The sequence below is a fragment of the Delphinapterus leucas genome, chromosome 11, assembly GCF_059928025.1.
Source record: "Delphinapterus leucas isolate spDelLeu-1000000601 "Yukka" chromosome 11, BTC_Dleu_Yukka2, whole genome shotgun sequence".
NCBI classification, from domain to species: Eukaryota; Metazoa; Chordata; class Mammalia; order Artiodactyla; family Monodontidae; genus Delphinapterus; species Delphinapterus leucas.
The window spans coordinates 72,119,023-72,138,831 of NC_143139.1; the positions used below are offsets into that span (position 1 = coordinate 72,119,023).

At 41.2% G+C, this 19,809-nt stretch overlaps 1 protein-coding gene across 3 annotated transcripts in view; it reads right to left on the reverse strand.

Annotated features, from left to right (window-relative positions):
- The window catches only part of LOC111163577 (POC1 centriolar protein homolog B), a 107,305-nt gene that overhangs the window by 70,779 nt on the left and 16,717 nt on the right, over nucleotides 1-19,809 (reverse strand). For all 3 annotated transcript variants that reach the window (XM_089921100.1, XM_022552400.2, XM_022552401.3), the window contains 2 exons: nucleotides 15,437-15,608; nucleotides 10,987-11,166 (listed from right to left, as the gene is read on the reverse strand). In XM_089921100.1, the coding sequence (XP_089777226.1) occupies nucleotides 10,987-11,166; nucleotides 15,437-15,608 (352 nt within the window). The remainder of the gene's footprint in view (nucleotides 1-10,986; nucleotides 11,167-15,436; nucleotides 15,609-19,809) is intronic.

Here is a 19,809-nt window from a genome sequence, read left to right on the forward strand (position 1 = left end):
TCTTTTGTTCGTGTACAGATCTTTTATATTATAACCATGAGTTCTGAATTTTGCCCTTCTTACCCCACACATAGACAGGTTTTTATGTCACTACTTACATATATTCTCCTTTTAGTGGCTAAATAATAATCTAAATTTTTTTAACCAGTTTTCTTTATTTGGAAAACTTGGTTATTTCCAGTTTCTCATCATTATAAATTAAACTGAAAGCAGTATCTTTAAATACAAAGCTTTTCCTTTAAATACAAAAGGGTATTTATTTAGGATAGATTTATAGTTGTGGACTCACTGCAACAAAGACTCCTGATATATTTTGCAAATTGATTTCTAAAAAGACTAATTTATATTTTTAAAGCATGAATATATCTCCCAATAGATGATATATCTTAAAAATATGAAATATTTCTGTGAATCAAGATGTATGATCATAAACGATAGTTAGTCCAGAAAATATAGCTACTCATCTCTTCTTACACCAATGGGCACCATCTCTGTGCCACATGGAGTAGGTCTGGACTCCAGGGACAAACTCATAATAAGTACTAGGCCCAGAGAGAGACACAGAATTTTAATTACTCAAGTCCATGGCACATTTAAAATTCAAATACTTAAGGGAGAAATAATTGCTCTGTTGACCCTCTACATTCATTTAAATATGCTGTCCATGCATTGAGAGGAAAAGCAGTATCACTTAGACTATTTTTAATGTTTAGTTGTTTAATTTATCTACAATTTTTGTTAATGTGTGGTGTGCAATATAGATCCGATTTAAAATTTTTCCAAATAGAAACATAATTATCTTAACTACATCTAAAACAACTATTTTAATATATTAAATAACTAATATTATCTCTTTTTTTAACATCTTTATTGAAGTATAATTGCTTTACATGTTGTGTTAGTCTCTGCTGTGTAACAAAGTGAATCAGCTACACATACACCTATATCCCCATATCCCCTCCCTCTTGTGTATCCCTCCCACCCTCCGTCTCCCACCCCTCTAGGTGGTCACAAAGCACCGAGATGATCTCCCTGTGCTATGCGGCTGCTTCCCATTAGCTACCTGTTTTACATCTGGTAGTGTATATATGTCCATGCCACTCTCTTACTTCGTCCCAGCTTCCCCTTCCCCCTCCCCATGTCTTCAAGTCCATTCTCTACGTCTGCATCTTTATTTCTGTCCTGTCCCTAGGTTCTTGAGAACCATTTTTCTTTAGATTCCATATATATGTGTTAGCATACAGTATTTGTTTTTCTCTTTCTGACTTACTTCACTCTGTATGACAGACTCTTGGTCCATCCACCTCACTACAAATAACTCAATTTCGTTTCTTTTTATGGCTGAGTAATATTCCATTGTATATATGTGTCACATCTTCTTTATCCATTCATCTGTCGATGGACACTTAGGTTGCTTCCATGTCCTGGCTATTGTAAATAGAGCTTAATAACTCTTTAATATTATCTTAACATTTTAAATAACTATTCATCCATTTCCCCACTGATTGGAAATGCCATCTTTATCAGAAAACATATATGGATCTGCATCTGAGCTTTCTATAACCTATTTTCCTAACGTGGTACCATGATCACCACACTTTAATTTCTATAGCTTTATACTGTGTTCTGAGAGCTGGTTAAACAAATTTCTTCCAACTTTTTCTGGTCATTTTTTTCACACATTTAACTCATCTGTACAAACTTTGAAACTGGCTTGGCAGTTTCCACTAAATTCCTTCGGCAAAACTTCACGTTCTGGATAGGAGCAGTAATGATTATCAGACTTACTTCCCTACCATAAACAATCATACAACTCAGCAAAATACATGAAGCAATTGTTTTTAGGCACTGGACAAGAGACAGCACAGGGCTATGAAACTTGACAGACAGAAAACAAATGAGATAAACACAAAATCCATCCCAGGTTTCTACCCAGGAGCATTTTCAGGCATGGCATAAGGACGCAGAGCCCAAGGAAACAGCTGCAGTCTCACTGAGCAGAGGAAATAGCAATTAGAATTCAGAACTGCTAAAGGGCTGGAATTTTGTGGGCAGGGTAGGTGAGAGGACCTGTGAAGAGCAGAAATCCCCCAAAATCTACCTAGGAGTCTCACTGAGTCTTTGGTCAAATACAAACCTGATAATGCACAGGACAAGAAGGCTTGGCAGAGAACAATGGAGACTGTGAGCCAAAGAAAGATTCCTGAGGTTACACAGTACTGAGAGATGTTCAAGTTCTGAACCGATTTGGCTGAACACTCCAGGCTTTCAGCTGAGGCCCTAGAAAGTCCACTAGTACTACAGCCCAAGAGTAAAGGCCACTCTGGATCCACCCTAAAAAGTCTAAATCCAACACAATCTGGCCAGGCCAGCAGAAAGTTAATTGTTTACCAAAACAAAACTCAACACTTTTCAGAAGATGATAGAGTAACTCATACTTTCAAACACTGAGCAATGTTTGTGCATACAACAAAAAACTTAAAAAATACAGAGAAGCAAAAAATTTTGATCAAGATATGACATAAATGTTAGAATTAACAGACAAGGACTTTAAAATTGTTATTATAAATATGTTCAAGGATTTAGAAGAAAAGATGGGCATAATGAGCAAACAAATGGAAAATCTCATCAGAGAAATGGATAAGCTTACAATAGATTGGACAGTGCAGGGAAAAAAATACCACTGAACTTGAAAACAGGCCAATAGAAACTATGCAAACTGAAGCACAAAGACAAGAGAAGTTTGAGAAAATGAACAAAGCCTCAATAAATGATGGGACAATATCAAGTGGTCAAATGTGAATTTGGAGTTCCAGAAAAGATGAGAAAAAAATTAGGGCAGAGAAATAATGTATGAAGAAAAGAGAAAAACTTTCTAAATATGATGAAAAAAGATCAATCCGCAGATCCATGCAGTTCAATGAACCACAAGAAAAATATACAAAACCATAACCAGGTTCATCATGGTCAAATCACTAAAAACAGAAGATTAAGCAAAAAAAATCTTAGAGCATCAGAGGAAAAAAAGACACATTACATACAGGAGAATAACGATAAAAACGACTGTTGCTTTCACTTTAAAAAAAATGCAAACCAGAAGACAATGGAATGATATCTTTAAAGTGATGAAAGAAAAACTATCCACTGAAATAAAATTCTACACCTCAGCAAAAATATCCTTTAAAAAGGAAAAACAAAAAGCTGAGAGAATTCATCACAAGGAGTCCTGGGATACAAGAAACAGTAAATGAAGTTTTTTAGGGTGAAGAGAAATGATATTAGATGGAAGCTTGGATCTACACAAAGGAAAAGAGTGCAGGAAAAGGTAAATATAAAAGCCTGTTTTGTTTCTTTAGAAGAAAATGGTTGCTTAATGTATTATAGGTATATATGATATGTAGAAGTAAAACTGTCAAGAGGTGGGTGAATGGAGATGTATTTTTTTAAGTTCTAACATTAGAACTTTTATAAGTTCTAACATTATATATAGAACAGCATAAAATTAATTCTAGACTATGATATGCTAAGGTTACCACTAAACAAAAATATAAGACCAAAAGTAAAGCTAAAAAGACAATAGAGGGACTTCCCTGGTGGCACAGTGGGTAAGACTCCATGCTCCCAATGCAGGGGGCCCAGGTTCGGTCCCTGATGAGGGAACTAGAGCCCACATGCATGCCACAACTAAGGAGCCCACGAGCCGCAACTGAGGAGCCCGCCTGCCACAACTAAGACCCCAGGCAGCCAAATAAATAAATATTTTAAATAAATAAGTTAAAAGACAATAGAGGAGATAAAATGGGATACTAAGAAATACTTGATTGATCCAAAAGAAAAGGAGTAAAAAGAAATAAACAAATGAGACAAATAGAAAACAAAGAGCAAGATGGTAGTGTTAAAATAAATCTAAGCACAGGACTAGTTACATAAATTTAAGTGGACTAAGCACTCCAATTAAAAGGCAGAGATTTTCAGACACAAGCAGTTAAAAATAAAGTTACCCTCTATAGTTAAGTACATAAAATGCATTCAAAGGTTAATAGTAGCTACCCATAGCAGCAACCCCAAACACTACGTGCAAATGTGTGAAATGACTTTGGAACACAACCTAAACGTGACTCCAGTAGAATTCCAAGGAGAAAAGGCTGGAGTGTGAGGGTAGTTAATAGCTGACATTATTTACATTCATTAACTTGTTCAGTTTTCAGGATGACTCTCTGAGGAAGGTACCCCTTTGTATCCATTTTATAAGGGAGCAGACTAAGGCCCAGAGGAGTTATGTCACGTTTGCAGGATCACATGCTAGTGAAACCAATCAGCTCTACTGCACCACCTAAAAGATACTATGTCAACAGAGAGGAGGTGCCCAGGAACCACCCGAGGCAACAGCAAGAGCAGTCATCCATCAGGGTGTCTCCAGCCTGGCCCAGGGAAGAGAGTACCTGAGCAGCAGGGAAGAGAGTACCTGAGCAGCAGGGAAGAGAGTACCTGAGCAGCAGGGAAGAGAGTACCTGACCAGCAGGGAAGAGAGTACCTGAGCAGCAGGGAAGAGAGTACCTGAGCAGCAGAACTGATTGTGCAGTTTCCTTGGCAGGTACGTATATGTGGAGGAGATAAGCCCATCTTACTACCCTAACCTGAAAAAACTATCCATCAAGATTTTTTTCAACAAACTTTCTTGCCTTAGTTCCAGGGCCCACTGAGCCCTTATTCTGACTTTGTTGACAGAGTTGAAGAAGGCCCTGACCGAGGCATGCAAATGCCCTAGCCCCTCTGAAGGTTAGCGCTGTCACTGTCAATAAATTGTAAATTTGGCTTCTGTTTCAGACTCTCCTACGTTTATTAAGCCTGACTTAGTTCCCCCCTGAGCCTTCTCACCTCGGGCCAAAGCAGAACTTCTGATCCTTCAGACATTTAGAAGAAAGTCCTGGACTAGAAGGACCCCATCAAGGCAAAGCTCTCACAGGAAGCTGCACAAGCACTGAGAGGCCGGGCCTGAGTGGTCAGTTAGGCCCTCCCAACTCTCTTGGACTCCATCTGCATTAAGAGGAGTCAAGAAAAAAGATGGTAATAAATGTGTGAGAAAGAACTCATGTTGTCAAGCACATCTATGGAAAGCCGGCCCAAAGAGGAAATCTTTATCCATTAAATTTAGCCAAATTTGTTACCAAAGAACATTCCTCCAGAGAGGCCTCTGCAGAATTCCACAGGAATCACTCACTCCAAACAGTAAGAAAACAACTGATTGAAAAATCAATCAATCAATCAATCCCTCAGATCCACAAGGTACCAGCAAAATAAAGGCATTCCATTAAGACCAGGTGTGCAGAGTATAAAAATTATCAATCTGATCAAAAATAAAACAAAACGAAAAAGTAGTGAAGCCACATAAATATTCCTCATGTATAACATGCATGTATAGTACTCCTGAATTTGGTATAAAAAAATCCACAAAAATGACTCTTCCCTGAAGAAGCCCATGAAAACTCCCACCAAAGCCACCTGCACATTAGCGGTCAACCTTTCATGGATTCATTCAACCCACATTTTTACACAACTCCTCTGAGCCTTCCTCACCCTATAACTAACACTCTGCAGTGTCTCTCACACTGTATCTGACTCTAAATTCAACACTCTCCCCCGATACCCACCTTATTAGTTCTCCCACTTCAGTCAATGTCACCTTAATAGAGCTGCCTTCCCTGGCCACCATATGTAGAAGAGTACCTCCCATCCCTGTCACTCTCTGTCCTGTTACCCGCTACAGCACTTTTCTGCAGAGCACATATCACTAGTATATTTGGTTATTGTCTGTCTCCTTCTGATAGAAGGAGTTCCATGACAGTAGGAATTTTGTCTGTTTCACTTTCTCCAGTATTTACAGAATTTAGAATGGTCCCTGGCATGAGAATACACAATGAATAAAATACTTGTAATTCAAAGTCTAATAGGGAAGTGAGGCCTAAACTGGCAAACAGACCTCATTAACAGGGTAATGTGGTGGCATAAAGGAATCATAAGAGGCTCCGCCTGGGAGAGTCAGAAACACTTCTTAGAGGAAGAGATGCAAAGCAGGCTGGTGAAGGGAGGGTGGAATTGGGGGCATTCCAGGTATGGCAGGCAACATGTGAAGGGGCACAGAACACAACAGAGCATTGCACACTTGGGGAACCTTGTGTAGCTGCAATAAGGTGAATGGTGAAAAGGAAAGAAAGGCGAGCTTGTAACAGGAAGGCAGAGCAGATGTGGCAGGACAAGTGTGCCTGGACAGGAGTCACCGAGTGGCTTTAATCTGAGGAAGAGCACAATCAGATTTGCATTTCACAAAAGTCTTTTTGGAGGCCGTAGGGGAAGGAGGGAATAAATGCCAATCTGTAGTCATGGAAAACATTTAGGAGTTTATTGCAAAAGTCTCCACAAGTGATAATGATGCTGAAAACTAAGGCCGTGTTGGGGATGGAGATAAAACAGGAATCACGAGTGCACGTGACTGGACGCAAGGATCAATCCCACTTTTCCAAAACTCTGCTTCACTATCACTTCCTATGGAAAGTGCCTTTTAAAAAAAGAGTGAAAAGAAATATTTTAAGGCTCATGTCTCTGTCTCCCTCTCCGGCCCCTCCCCACTCCCACTAATAATTCCAGGCATGGCTGTACCCAGAAACCACACCATGTAATCAGACAACAATTTCTGTCTTCCTCTCACAGCTCCGCTCTCCCTGAAAGAACCAGCATCATTCTTAGGTCAGTATTTTGTGCACGGTGTCCCTCAGCAGTTCAGGTTTAAATAAGCCTCAAGATAGAAATCCCACAACAAAGGCCTACAGTTCTAACAAGGCTCACTCTCTCCTGTAGGAAGGGGGAATGCTCTGTCCCGAATGGCAAACCTGAGCTGAGCCTCCTGCTGGACCGGAGACAGGGCCACCACAGCACAGAGACGGACCGTCGGGGAGGGCTGGTTCCTCAGGGAAAATGTGGGCACTACCACCAGAAAACGGGGAATGATGCTAGGCAAAGTGCAAAGTTCCACCATGGCTCTCTTCTCTTGATTTAAGGGAAAACAACATTTTCAAAGGCTCCCCCCCCACTTACCGAGTTTCACCCTAGCAGATGGTGCTCAGCTGGAGGCACGGCAGTCCCGTGGCATCACTCAGTCCCAAACGCTGTAAACTTACATTTCTCACCCTCGCAACAGTCCACTTTGAGGAGCCTCATCACCCTCACTTTCCACAGAGGCAGAGAGCCGTGAACCGAAACATGCCCGAGTGTAACAAGGTGCTATATGTGGGCACGTGAATCTTGGACTATCTCATGCCAACCCTCTAAACGCAAAGTCATGCCAGTAGAATAGACCAATTAATAAAGAAGAGCTCAGATCACGCTTCTTCCAGATTCCAAGCTCTCTGGTGTCTCCGTATCACCTGCAGGATGAAGTCCAAAGTCTTTTCACATCATCCAGGACCCTGAACCCTGAGCCTTCCCGTCTCCTCCTACACCTCACCCCACCTTACTTCCTGAGCATGGCCATAGCTGAACAGTTGACAGAGCACCACACTCTCTCAGCCACGGTGCTCACTCCCACTGATTCCCTCTGGAAGGTCTGCCACCCGCTTCCCGTCTGATGATTCGCCACTCCCTCCTCTTCTCCTCTCCCCGCCCCCCTCAGTTAGGGGTTCACAATGTCTCTTTTGACTTTTCCTCACACAAGCCTAGTTCAGTGCTCCACTCGCACACTCCCTCGTCATGTATATCATTTTCCCATAGGACACACCCTTTTATAATTATTTATATATATATTTTTTCCCTTGAATTATAAAAGCTCCTTGAGGCTAAGATGGTGTCTTTCATCTCTCCATACTTAACACCCAGCACAGATGTGTGGCTCGTATCGGAGGCTATGCTTATTAAAGGAATGTTTTGATGATGAAAACTTCACATTATTGGTGATCTTTCAACCTTTCATAAGTTCTATCTTACATTAGTGTTACCTTTTTTCCTTTTTAACATTTATATTATACATAGATAATTCAATACAAGGGCAAGGAATAAAGTATTTCCTAGAATCTACTCCAGGAAAAATTTTCTCTTATCTGAACAATTTGATAGGATTCCTTCTTGTTATTAGAAAATGGAAATATGTCAGCCTCCATCATTCCATTAATGCCTGGGCTGCAGGAAACTCAGGCTACACCTCTGCCAAAACTGCAGTAACCCAGGTTACGTGGTTCTAGATAGAACTGTCTCTCGATTCCCTCCAGTGACTGATGTATACATAGGTATGTCAGTTATTATAAACCACTTTAAATTCTTTATGAAAGGAAGCAGAGATACATACGTCACAGTGGATAAATAACAGCTCTTATTATTAGTCAGAATATAGAGGACACATTCTGTCTTGATTAGTTAAATCAATATTCAGTGCTTTTGCTTCTGTTGAGCTCCCTGATGAAAGTAACAGAAATCAGTCTCTTTACTGAACATATCCAGAGTTGGTACATAGTGGGAGCTAAATGACCCTTCCTAGTACCCGGCCCTGCCACCTATACCTCTGCTCTCCAGGCCCCAACCACTAGATAATAGATCTCTGCCTCCTCTTATTTACAACATCATTTCATAAGTAAATACAAATCGTGCCACCTCCTTAGGTGGGGAAAAATTATCAATTCAAGTTACATAATACATGTAAAACTTAAATAAGAATGAGATGTCCAATGATGGTGATGGGGATGATGGCTAAGATTTATCTACTGATTAGTATGGGGGCTTTTAAATTTACTCATTTAAGTACCATGACAACCTAGGTGGCAGGTTACTGTTATCATCCTAATTCTACAGATAAGAAAACCGAGGCATGAGAAATCAGATAATTTCCCCAAAGGTCATATAGCTAGTAAGTGCTGGGGCTGGGATTTGAATCTATATATTTGTAACCACACAGACATATGGCATATATGGAAAATAACATTAAGATGGCCAGGGCCAAGAGTAGCTAAGCCCTTTAGAAGGAAAAAAAAAAAGAAAAACTTTTGACTAAAAGTATGATCTTCTATCCTTTTTTAGTCTGCTTAGACTCATTACCATAAATTATAATCAACACCTCCTGGGCAATAATGCCCCCCAGAGAGCATAACAAGGGTTAAGAGTTTGGACTGTAAGGCAAGACAGAGAGAGCTGGGCTCATATGCTCACTCCACCACATCCTAGCTGCAGACACCTGGCATGTTATGTCATATGGTGGGCACAAATCCAGGTGACCACAGGGTTCACAGTTTCCCCCACTGATTACCTCTGTACCAGCCCCCTTCTTGTGAGAACTCTCCTCTCTCTGCATCACCAGAAAACATGGTTGGTATGACCCCTCCTCCCCAGCCAGGGTAGCTTGTCTCAGTTGGCTGCCTGGATAAATTTGAACAATCACAGTGTCTCACTGCCTGGTGAAGGGATGGGTACGGGGTCCTAGCTGGGCCAGAGTCACCCCCGGGTACTTTTCTAACTGGAGCTGGGGGAAGCTTTTCCTCTCAAAGCTTAGAGTTTCCTCTCAAAGCTTAGGGTTTCTCAAAGAGTAAAGCTGGCATGTTAGAGAGGCCTAGAGAGAGCTAACAGCATTGGAGTCCCTCGTTCTGGTCTCTCCTTCCAACTCCAAGGTTATCAAACAGCCAACAAAACCACCTTGAGAAGTGAAAAAGAATGGGTTTCTGTCACTTTCAGCTAGATGAGCTCTAACTCTAACTCTGAAACTTAGCTTCCTCATCTGTAAAATGGGGAATTTAGAACAACAGCCCTTCCCTCCCTGGCCAGTTCCGATGGGGAAAGGAGATATGTATTTTAAGTACTATAGCACTGTGTCTTAGGAATAGAGGGCTCCGCGGCTATTAGCAGACCTTAATAACACAATAGCACTTGTCCCAACAGACTGTTGCCAAAGATTATGGAGTCATTCTTGGTTTCTCTCTTTCTCGTCACATCCAACACGACAGCAAGTACTCTTGGTTGTAACTTCAAACTATAGTTGACCCTTGAGCAACACGGGGGTTAGGGGCACCAACACTCCAGAGTCAAAAATCCGTGTGTGACTTAGTTTGCCCTTGGAATCCAAGGTTCCTCCGTATTCACGCTTCCACATCTGTGGATTCAACCAACCTCGGTCTGTGAACTACACTAGTATTTATCGACAGTACTGAAAAAAAATGCACGTATGAGTGGACCCCTGCAGCCCAAACCTGTGTTGTTCAAGGGTCAACTGTATAGATTATGTAAAATCCAACCGCTTCTCAAAATCTCCACGGCCACTACCCTGGACCAAACCGGGATGAGAACCACTGCAACAGCCTGCACCTCCGGGCTCTGCCCTGACTTCTGACAGTCTACTCGCCACACAGTGGTCAGAGGGGTCCCGTTAAACTGTAAGTCAGAGAGGTGAACATGCTCCAATGGTGCATCTACTCAGTGTGCCCGTCAGGGCTGTTCCCCGGCTTCCCCGCACTCTTGGCCACCCCTGCCTTCTTGTCCTCACACAGCGACCCAGCTCCCGCCTGAGGGCCTTCACTCCTGCTTCCTCCACGCGGACTTTCCTTTCCCAAACATCTTCAGCCCTCACTCCCTGCCCTCCCTCTGCTCAAAGGCCACCCTCTCTGGGAGCAGTCGCTGAACACCCTGTTTAAACTGGCAGCCCCCCTTCCCATCTAGCTCTGTTTCTCCCCATAGCACTTACCACCATCTGACCTACCATATCCAGTTTCCCATTTGTTTACTGTCTGTCTCCCCTCCCCAGAATATAAGCTTCATGAGAGCAGCAGTTTTTCACCGTTTTGTTTACTATTGTTCCTGGCACATAGCAAGCACACAATAAATATTTGCTGAATGAATGAACAAATGAATGAATGAATTTGCCCTCAATCTCCTTTTCTGGGAGTTGGGGGGGTAAAACATGTACTATAGCAGGAAAAAAAAAAATGTGGAAACCTTACTGTGAAACTTTGCACTTACTTGGCACAGCGAACCCAGTGTGTGTGTCGGTACAAAGAATATAAGAAGCGCTGGCGATACATGTTCCATACTTTGATAGATTTGTCTTCAGAAGCTGTAGCAAGAAACTGGCCATCGGCTGAAAAGTCCACACTTCTAACTGGAGCTGTGTGAGCTTTAAATTCAGAGGATTTCCCTCTCCTGGAGACAAACAGTTTAATACTTATAACATTTGATTTAATTATCAGTATACAGACTTTGAAACATATAAAATAGTTTGTTGTAAAAACTGACAGAAGTGTGAAAAGGCTGTGTTGTACCGTACTCTTCATTGACACTGTTCCAAGCTGGTTTTGTTAAAGTCACAGCTGACACTAAACAAGTGAGAGCCTAGTGGTCCCCACCCCGAAATGCATTTGCTGACTTTGCTTTAATTGGAAGCTACGGAATAATATTTTGAACAAATCTCTACCATGCATTTTAAGTTCCTGTTGCTCCTCTAGAGAGAGCAACATACAGTTTAAATAAACTGCAAGCTAGAAAACCTAAGATTCATTAAGTGAAGAGCTCTAAGGTAGGGTTTTCAAACTGGGCTCACGTGGAAATTGTGTGGACTGGCAGTCTGGCTTGGGAAGGAGGAGATGTCCCCTATGTCACTTCCCTCTATGCAGAATGTCCCTGGGTGACCTGACTTTCCCGCTTTCATCCACCAGCAATGTGAACTGAGATCCTGAGGTATACCTAAGGCCTTGCTCACCCCTGAGCCCAATCTTACATTCATAAGCAAAACAAAAGATAAATGGTAATAACATATTGATCCTTCAGTTCTCAACACCTTGAAATTTCAGATACTTTTTTTTTTCTTGGCTAGGGTGGGAAAAAGAGAATAGGAAAAAAAGGTGGAGAAAATAATGTGTGGCATTTAAGGAGAAGCAGCAGGAAAAATGCTGACATAATTAGGGGTAGGCTAGTAGACAGTGCTGGAGTTAAATGGTGACGTTTGGGAAATGCTACTTTGTGTCAGCGTTTCCAAGTTCCCAAGGTACTTTCACTTTATACTACATTTAGACTTAGCAATTTTTCCATTCAGAAAGTCATATTTATACAGGTGATGCCTTATGGGAAAAATCACCACAAGTATTTGAAGGAGATCAGGCAGCAGAATTTGCAGAAGCCTGGAAGTTACACTCAGCTCCTCCCCAACATCCGATAGGTCAGCAACCTATTTAATGTGATAGTGAGACTGCTATCACCTCCTAAATATCTTTTGAATCCCTCCTCTTCTTTCCATCGCAGCTATGCTTGCATTAAGGTAGATATACATACCCTCAATATCCTTCACCTAGATTACTGCAAAAGCCTCTTAACTGGTCTCCCTGCTCTAATCTTTCATCTCCCTCCAGTCACCTACATACTGTGCTTACAGCCTTGCTAAATGTATAATTCTAAGCGTGTAAATCCCAGTGTAAACGTGTCATGGGCTGCTCTCCAAGAAAAAGTAAAACGCCCAAGCTCTTTGGCGAGAGACATCCTGCCACTGCACTGACCTTTGTACTCTTACAACAGTCTCACTGCTTCAAACACACCTCTGGCTTTGTACTTACAGCTTTCTTAGCCTGACTACTTTCCCCTACCAGCAAAGCCCCCTTGACCAACCCAGACAGGCTTAATTGTTCCCTTTTTATTATAGCTATTTTGCTTATTACATTATACAGTAATTTTTGTTTTAAAATAGTCCTGTTTCTCTCCTATTAGGCAGTAATTTTTTGAGGACAGGAAAGGTGACTTATTCATCTCTAAAAGACCAGCATCTAGCACAATGTCAGGCACAGAAAAAGAACTCAGTACATTTTGCTGAATTCTGCTGGGAAGAGTCAATACTTAATGGTTCTTAGATCCATCCTGGCTTTCCCTTCTAGTGGCCTGTAGAAGGCAGAGGTGACTTTGTCATAAATCTCCATCACCTGATATATGACATACCAAGAATAATTAAAATCAATATTTTTAAAAAAATAGGAGGGAGCATTCAGGGACTACTAGGTCAGTGAGGTTTCAAGGGAAAGTTCTTTGAGTAGAAGTCAGGAGTACAGCATGGCCTGATTTTAAGTATAAAGCCTAGAGAAAACAAAGAAAAGACTTGACATCTGCTATGGCCAGGAAGCCAAGAGACAGCTGGTATCATCAAAGTCTGCCCTGATCTTTCTTCTGCACTCCATACTGCAGGAGGCTTTCCTGCTTGCATTCTTTCTAAAAGCCGCTCCTCTCGGCTATAGGCTGGCCCAACGGCCAGATCCAGGTCCGGTCTCAACAGGAAGCATCTAGGAAACCGAGATAAGAGTGCCTAGTGTTTGTTGTGCTAGTGCTTAACTAGTTTCTAGTTCCTCACATTGCCTTCACACGGACTTTCCACCTCCCACACGTTCACCTGCCCTTTCCGCCCAAATTCTCTTGATTGCCAACTGTGATGAACGCCAGGCCAGACCTGCCTCCGAACTCGCTCCTACTATGCTTTCTTAGCCTTCCCGTCACCAGCTCTGGTGTTTGCTCATCTGGCTGCCCACAATTCCCCTCATCCCTGTGCACACATGCCACTCCTCCCCATGGGAGGTGGAATCCATCAATTTCTCCTCCCTTTGAATCTCGGCTGGTGCTGTGACTTACTTTGACCAACAGAATGTGGCAGAAGGGATACATACTGTGCAAGTTTCAGGACCAGCCTTTAAAAAGTCTAGCAGCTCCGGCTTTTACCATCCTAGAATCCAGCTGCCATGCTGTAAGGAAGTCCTTATAGTGCTGGAGGACCACGGTGCCCCAGCCAATAGCCGGCACTAAGGCCACAGGTGTATGAGGGAGGCATTGGACCTGCCAGCCCAGCTGCCAGCTTAATGAAGCTGCGTGAGTAAGAGCCAACATCAATGGGGCAGAGGAGTCATCCAGGCAACCCAGAAAATTGTGAGAAATGATAGTTATTGTATTAAGCTACTAAGTTTTGAGGACTGTTATGCAGCAATAGGTAACTGGTTAATCAGTTTCCATCTCCTTGCCATGACCCACTATTGCCCTGGCCCCACTATGATCTGATTTAGGAAGAGGAACTAGACGTGTCTACACAAGCCTAACTGTTGTACTTAGATTAGCCAGTACAAGTTAATGATTCAGTGTGCTTTTACCTCATCTACCCTTGTGCAGTTTACTGAGATTTCCCTGAATTAGCGATGGGAGACTGAGGCTGTGCTGAGAATAACAAACCACTAGTCCTAAATTCCTAAAGTGAAGGATTTTAAAAAATGCTTTCTCTTTTGGACCCCAAATCAGCCTCTTGTCCTTACAATTCCCTCTACATTGCCATTTGCAGTATCATAATATGTCACTTCTCCTCAGTAGTGTTTGCTACCTCGGGATAGAGATTCAGATTTCTCAGTATGGAGATCCTTTGGGTAGTGGCAGGAAAAAAGTGCCCACTGGCAGGGAAATGCCCCTGGAACTTTCATTCATTTGCGAGTGCCTGAGCCTGTTCAGGCACATACCACAAATCAAATCCTGCCACAACAGAGTGAAGGAAAACACTCGTTTCTTATTATCCTAAGTATTTATGGAGGAAATGATATGATGTGTGAGATTTGTTCTAATAATACGTATTCCAGAAAAGAAAAAAAAGGTGTGTGGCAACGGGGGAACAGATGAAACAAGACTGACAGAACACTGATTACTGCTGGATATGCGGGATGGTTATGTGGGGAGGGAGTTGTCACATCACCCATTCTATTTTCATGTATGCTTGAAATTCTTTATAATTAAGAGTTTAAAAACTTTTAAAATAATCAAGGCTCAATAATTGCTTAAAATAGATGGGCTATCAGCTAGGATTTAAAAAACCTCTTATAGAGAGGTTTGCTATGACAGGATAGGACTGTGCACAAATGCAATGAGGTTTATACATTTGTCAGAAATTCTCTTTAACAAGAAAATTCTGGAGCCCAAATGAATGATATGCATCAAAGAATAGCTAGCCCTGGGGTTTTTAATAGAGATTCAAAGTCCCCTCAAGGATCCGCGATGGGTGGTAGTAGGTTAATAAACTGTAAAATCTTGATTAGACAGGCTGATGTATATCTCTCTAGGGAGACGATCTAAAGCTTACATCAGATTTATAAAGGGATTGATAACCATCACCCTTCCTAACCACTCCCCCCCCCGCCCCAAGAAAACCTTAGGACATATTAAGCATATTTCCATGGTTAGAAATAGTTTTCAAACAGAAGACACAATTATGAGTTAAAGATGAGGAAAAAACGGTAATGAAATAGTCTGACTTTACGACAAGGGCAGTACACCTTGTTTGTGACTCAGACTAAAGATGTGCAGGTAACTGGGGCTGTGGGCATTCCAAGAAGCGCACAGGGAACAGCCTGCCTCCAGTATTCTTTCACATTTCTAAATCCAGAGCATAACAGGTGTTTGTTTCTCTTACTTATCAGGAATCCAGAGTCTAACGGTCCTGTCTCGTGAAGCAGATGCCAGTAAGTTTCCAAGTGGAGAAAACTGCACGCTGGTTACAACGTCCTTGTGACCCACATATCTGAAAGCTCTAGCTTGCGGCTTGAAACTCCACAGCATGAGAAACGTATCCCAAGAACCGGTAGCTATTAAGAAATAGAAGAACAAAACCACTGTGTATTAAAACACAAATGTAGGCATGTCTCATTACAATGGGCAGCATATCTAAGAACAAGACGTCCAGGTAACAGAGGGGCCTGGAGGTTGTGAGACAGACCAAGTAATGGCAAAAACATTTGTAAAAGAAACCTGAAGCCACATCACTAATATGCAAGCTTCGCTGTGTCCTATGTAGCCACAGAGCAGGATTATTGGTCCCTGTATTTGGTTAGAACTCAATGACTATTTACTAGAAGAAGGCAGCACAATACAACAGAGACACAGGAGTAGGAGTCAGTTCTGTCTCTCTCAGGTTGACTGAGAAAGTAACTTAATCTTTGTGTCATAAGGACTGAATGCTTTTCATGAGAGGGCTGGATGAGAATGATTTTTTTAAACTGTTTATGCAGAGATAACTTCACAGTTACAGAACAGTCATAAAAATAGTATAAAGAACATTAATATACCCTTTACCAGATCCACCTGTTGTTACTATTTTGCCCCATTTGGTTTATAATTAGCTCCTGTGCGCACTCTTTTTCTGTACACAAGCACTGTATGTGTGGGCACACATACAAACACACAATTTTTTCTTCCTAAGCGATTCTGGGGTAAGTAAATTCATCATCATGGCACCTTTATTCCTAAGTACTTAAGTGTATTTTTCTAAGAATAAAGATATTCTTTTACATACCAATAGCACTGTAATCAACTTCAGAAAATTTACCAGTGACAGTACTTTAATCTACTGCTTTCCAGTTTTGTTAACTGACCAGTAATGTCTTTTATAGCTAGATAAGGTAATCTTAAAACACACTTTTTGCTCTGTTATCACATTCTACAATTAATAAAAGAGTCATGTGTTTCAGACATTAACTTAAGGCTTTAAGAAAAGGAAAACAAATGAAATCAACAGTGGAAATAAATGCCTTAAACAAGGAATGAAGAAATAAACAAATGAAAGATAGATCTAACTCTTGCCCTAAAACCAAATTTTATATATTCATGTAGCCCCAAAATAGCCCCAGTGAGAGGAACCAGGTCAATGAGAATCACTAAGTCTAGATTGTAGAATGTTTAGAAAAAAAAAAAACTTTATAAACTTGAAATACAATTAGTATTACTGTTAGAAGAGAAATATAAAGTCACTGAAAACCTTCTAAGTTCCTTAGCCATAGATAAAATTCATTTGGACTTGGCCTATGCAATGTTTCCATGTAAAATAGTTAAAGTGAGTTTATAAGCTGTATACTACCCCCTTTTTTTAAAAGTACAAAAAGTTGACATTCCATTACAGCTCATCAAATTATTAAATAAATCAGGGTTTGAATTATCTGGGGCTAATGTGGACAAAATAGGGAAAACAATGAATTATCATGTACATTACATTGGGGACTCTGAGTTCTAAGGTATTAAAGAGCTACAAACGGGAGTAAGACACAACCTCGCACCCTCAGGGAATCACAACAGAGCAGGAGATGCTTCATTAGATTATAATATCATACATGTTCAGAGGACTTTTATATATTATTTTTTTTTCTTCCAGGTTTGAGATATATATCATGAAATGATTACCACTATAGGTTTAGTGAACATTCATCATTTCATATTTCTCATTAAAGAAAAAGAAAAAAAATTTGTTTTCCTTGTGATGAGAACTCTTAGGATTTACTCTCTTAACTTTCACATATAACAGACAGCAGTGTGAATTATATTAATCATGTTGTACATTACATCCCTAGTACTTATAAGTGGAAGCTTAAACCTTTTGACCATATTCTTAATGTTATACGGGGTAGTTAGTGGTCCTTTCCAAGGAAGGGACATGCAAGCAGAGACTTGAGTGAAACGAGGAGTGATCCAGGCTAAGACGTGAAGAAAGAGCACTCTGGGCAGGAGGGCTCCACATGCGAGGGCCTGAGACAGCCATGCACTTGTCAACCTGAGGAACAGCAAGGAGACCAGCATGTCCACAGGGGAGGGGAGAAAAAGAGAACAAGGGATGGAAGCCCAGAGAGAAGCTGATGCCAGCAAGGAGCCATGGTGAGAGGTGTGTATTTAGTTCTCAGCCACTGAAGGATTATAAGCAGCAGGACCTTGTGATATGATTTAAGAAAACTGCCGCTCTGACAGTGAGAAAAGGATGATCTTTGCAAAAATGATGTTGGGTCCACTGGGTATTCACAAGGAAAAAAAAATGTACCTTGACTTCTACACTTTATACTGTACACAAAAGTAATTCCGCATGGATTGCGGATCTAAATGGGATCGGTAAAACAATAAGCTTTTAGGAGAGAACTTAGGGGAATATCTTCATGGCCATTGGGGTAGGCAACGATTGCTTAGATAATACCTGAAAATGACTAAATTACTAAAAGAAAAGAATGATAATTTGTACTACACTAAAATTAAGAAATTTTGCTCATTGAAAGATACCGCCAAGCAAGTGAAAACGCAAACCACAGAGACGAAAAAGATATTTACAATACATTTATCCAACATATAATAAAGAATATATAAAGAATCCTACAAATCAATAAGGAAAGGCAGTAAAATACGACAGGCAAATACATAGGCAAAGGGCTTAAACAGGCACTTCATAAAGGAGGCTATGCAAATGGCCGATAAACATATGAAAAGGTGCTCAAATCCATTAGTCACTAGGAAAGTGCAAATTAAAACCACAATAAGATATCACTACACTCTCATTAGAATGGCTACAATAAAAGAGATAAATAGTACCAAATCTTGGTGAGTATGTGTAACAAGTGGAGCTCTCAAATAATGCTGGTCGTTTTAAGCACCCTTGGAAAATTGTTTTGAAATCTGTTGAAGCTGAATGTACACTTACCATCTGACTCAGAATTTGACGCCTAGGTATATACCTACAGAAATTCTTATGCATGTTTAGCAGAAGACATGTACAATAATGTTGTGGAAGTACTATTCAAAGAAGACCAAAACTAGAAACCCAACTGTCCATCAAAGTAAAACGGATACAAAAGCTGTGGTATATTCATACCGTGCACCTAACGTGTAATTAAATTTCATTTATACGAAGTTCAAGAAGCAGCAAAACTAATCTATGGAGTTAGAAGTCAGCATAGAGATCATGCGGGTGGTAGGGAGGGAGGATAGTGGCTAGAAGGGAGCACAAGAGGGCTTCTTACTCTGGATGTCGGCAAAATGGGCATGTCACAGTTGTGGAAATTCCGCAAGCTGTCCAATTGTGGTACATATCTTACACTTTAATGTTTAGACGAAACGAACAAAAAATCTCACTCTGGCTGTTGTGTGGAGTATGCACAGCGGGAAGAAGGAAATCACTCAGGAGGCTATTGTAATAATCCGGCCAGAAGGTGGTGGTTTGGACTAGGCTGAAGGCTGTGGAAATGGCAGAAGCAGTTAAAACCAAGATATATCATAAAGACGGGAGTCCACAAGGCTTGCAAACACATTAGATGTGAAGGGGAAAGAAAGAAAAGAAACAAAGGTGCCCAGCTTTTGGCGTGCGCACCCAGGTAAATCTTAGAGAGATTTAATGAAATTAAGGCATTTTAAGTATTAAGTGAAATAATATTCAGAAAACATGCCTGGCACATAGAAAACGCTCAAATGTAGCTATTATTACTGTCGTTTTAATTTGTGTTACTGTCAGCAGCAACAGTGTAGATAATACATTAAAGACTGGAAACTGGATGGCATCACTCAGGCCGTGAGTCTAGATAAAGAAGAGGGTGCAGATACTTAACCTGGAGAGAAGGGAGAGACAGGAAGGAGCCATAAATGGAGGGGGAGGGGGCAAGGAGACTGTGGTGTCCAGGAATTCAGGATGTGTTCCAAGAGGCTGACGGGCTGTGTGAAGTGCTTTGAAGAGACCTGGTTAAGATCAGGCCTGAACACGACCAGCTACATAATTTGGGGGTTCCAGTGTAAATGTGGAGGCCCTTGTAGGAAATCATTAAGAATTTCAAGACCATGATAGCAGAGCATTAAACGAAGTATGAGACCTGCGCAACGATACAGGTCATTTGCCCAAGAAGCCAGCCCTAGGCCCGAGGATCAAACGTTGGCTTGGCAACAAGATTTGTTTCAGTGAAGTGGTGGGATCAAAGCTGGAATGGTGTGGGTTGAGGAGAAAATGGGAGGGAGGCAGTGGAGAGAGTTAATATACACAATTGATCCATG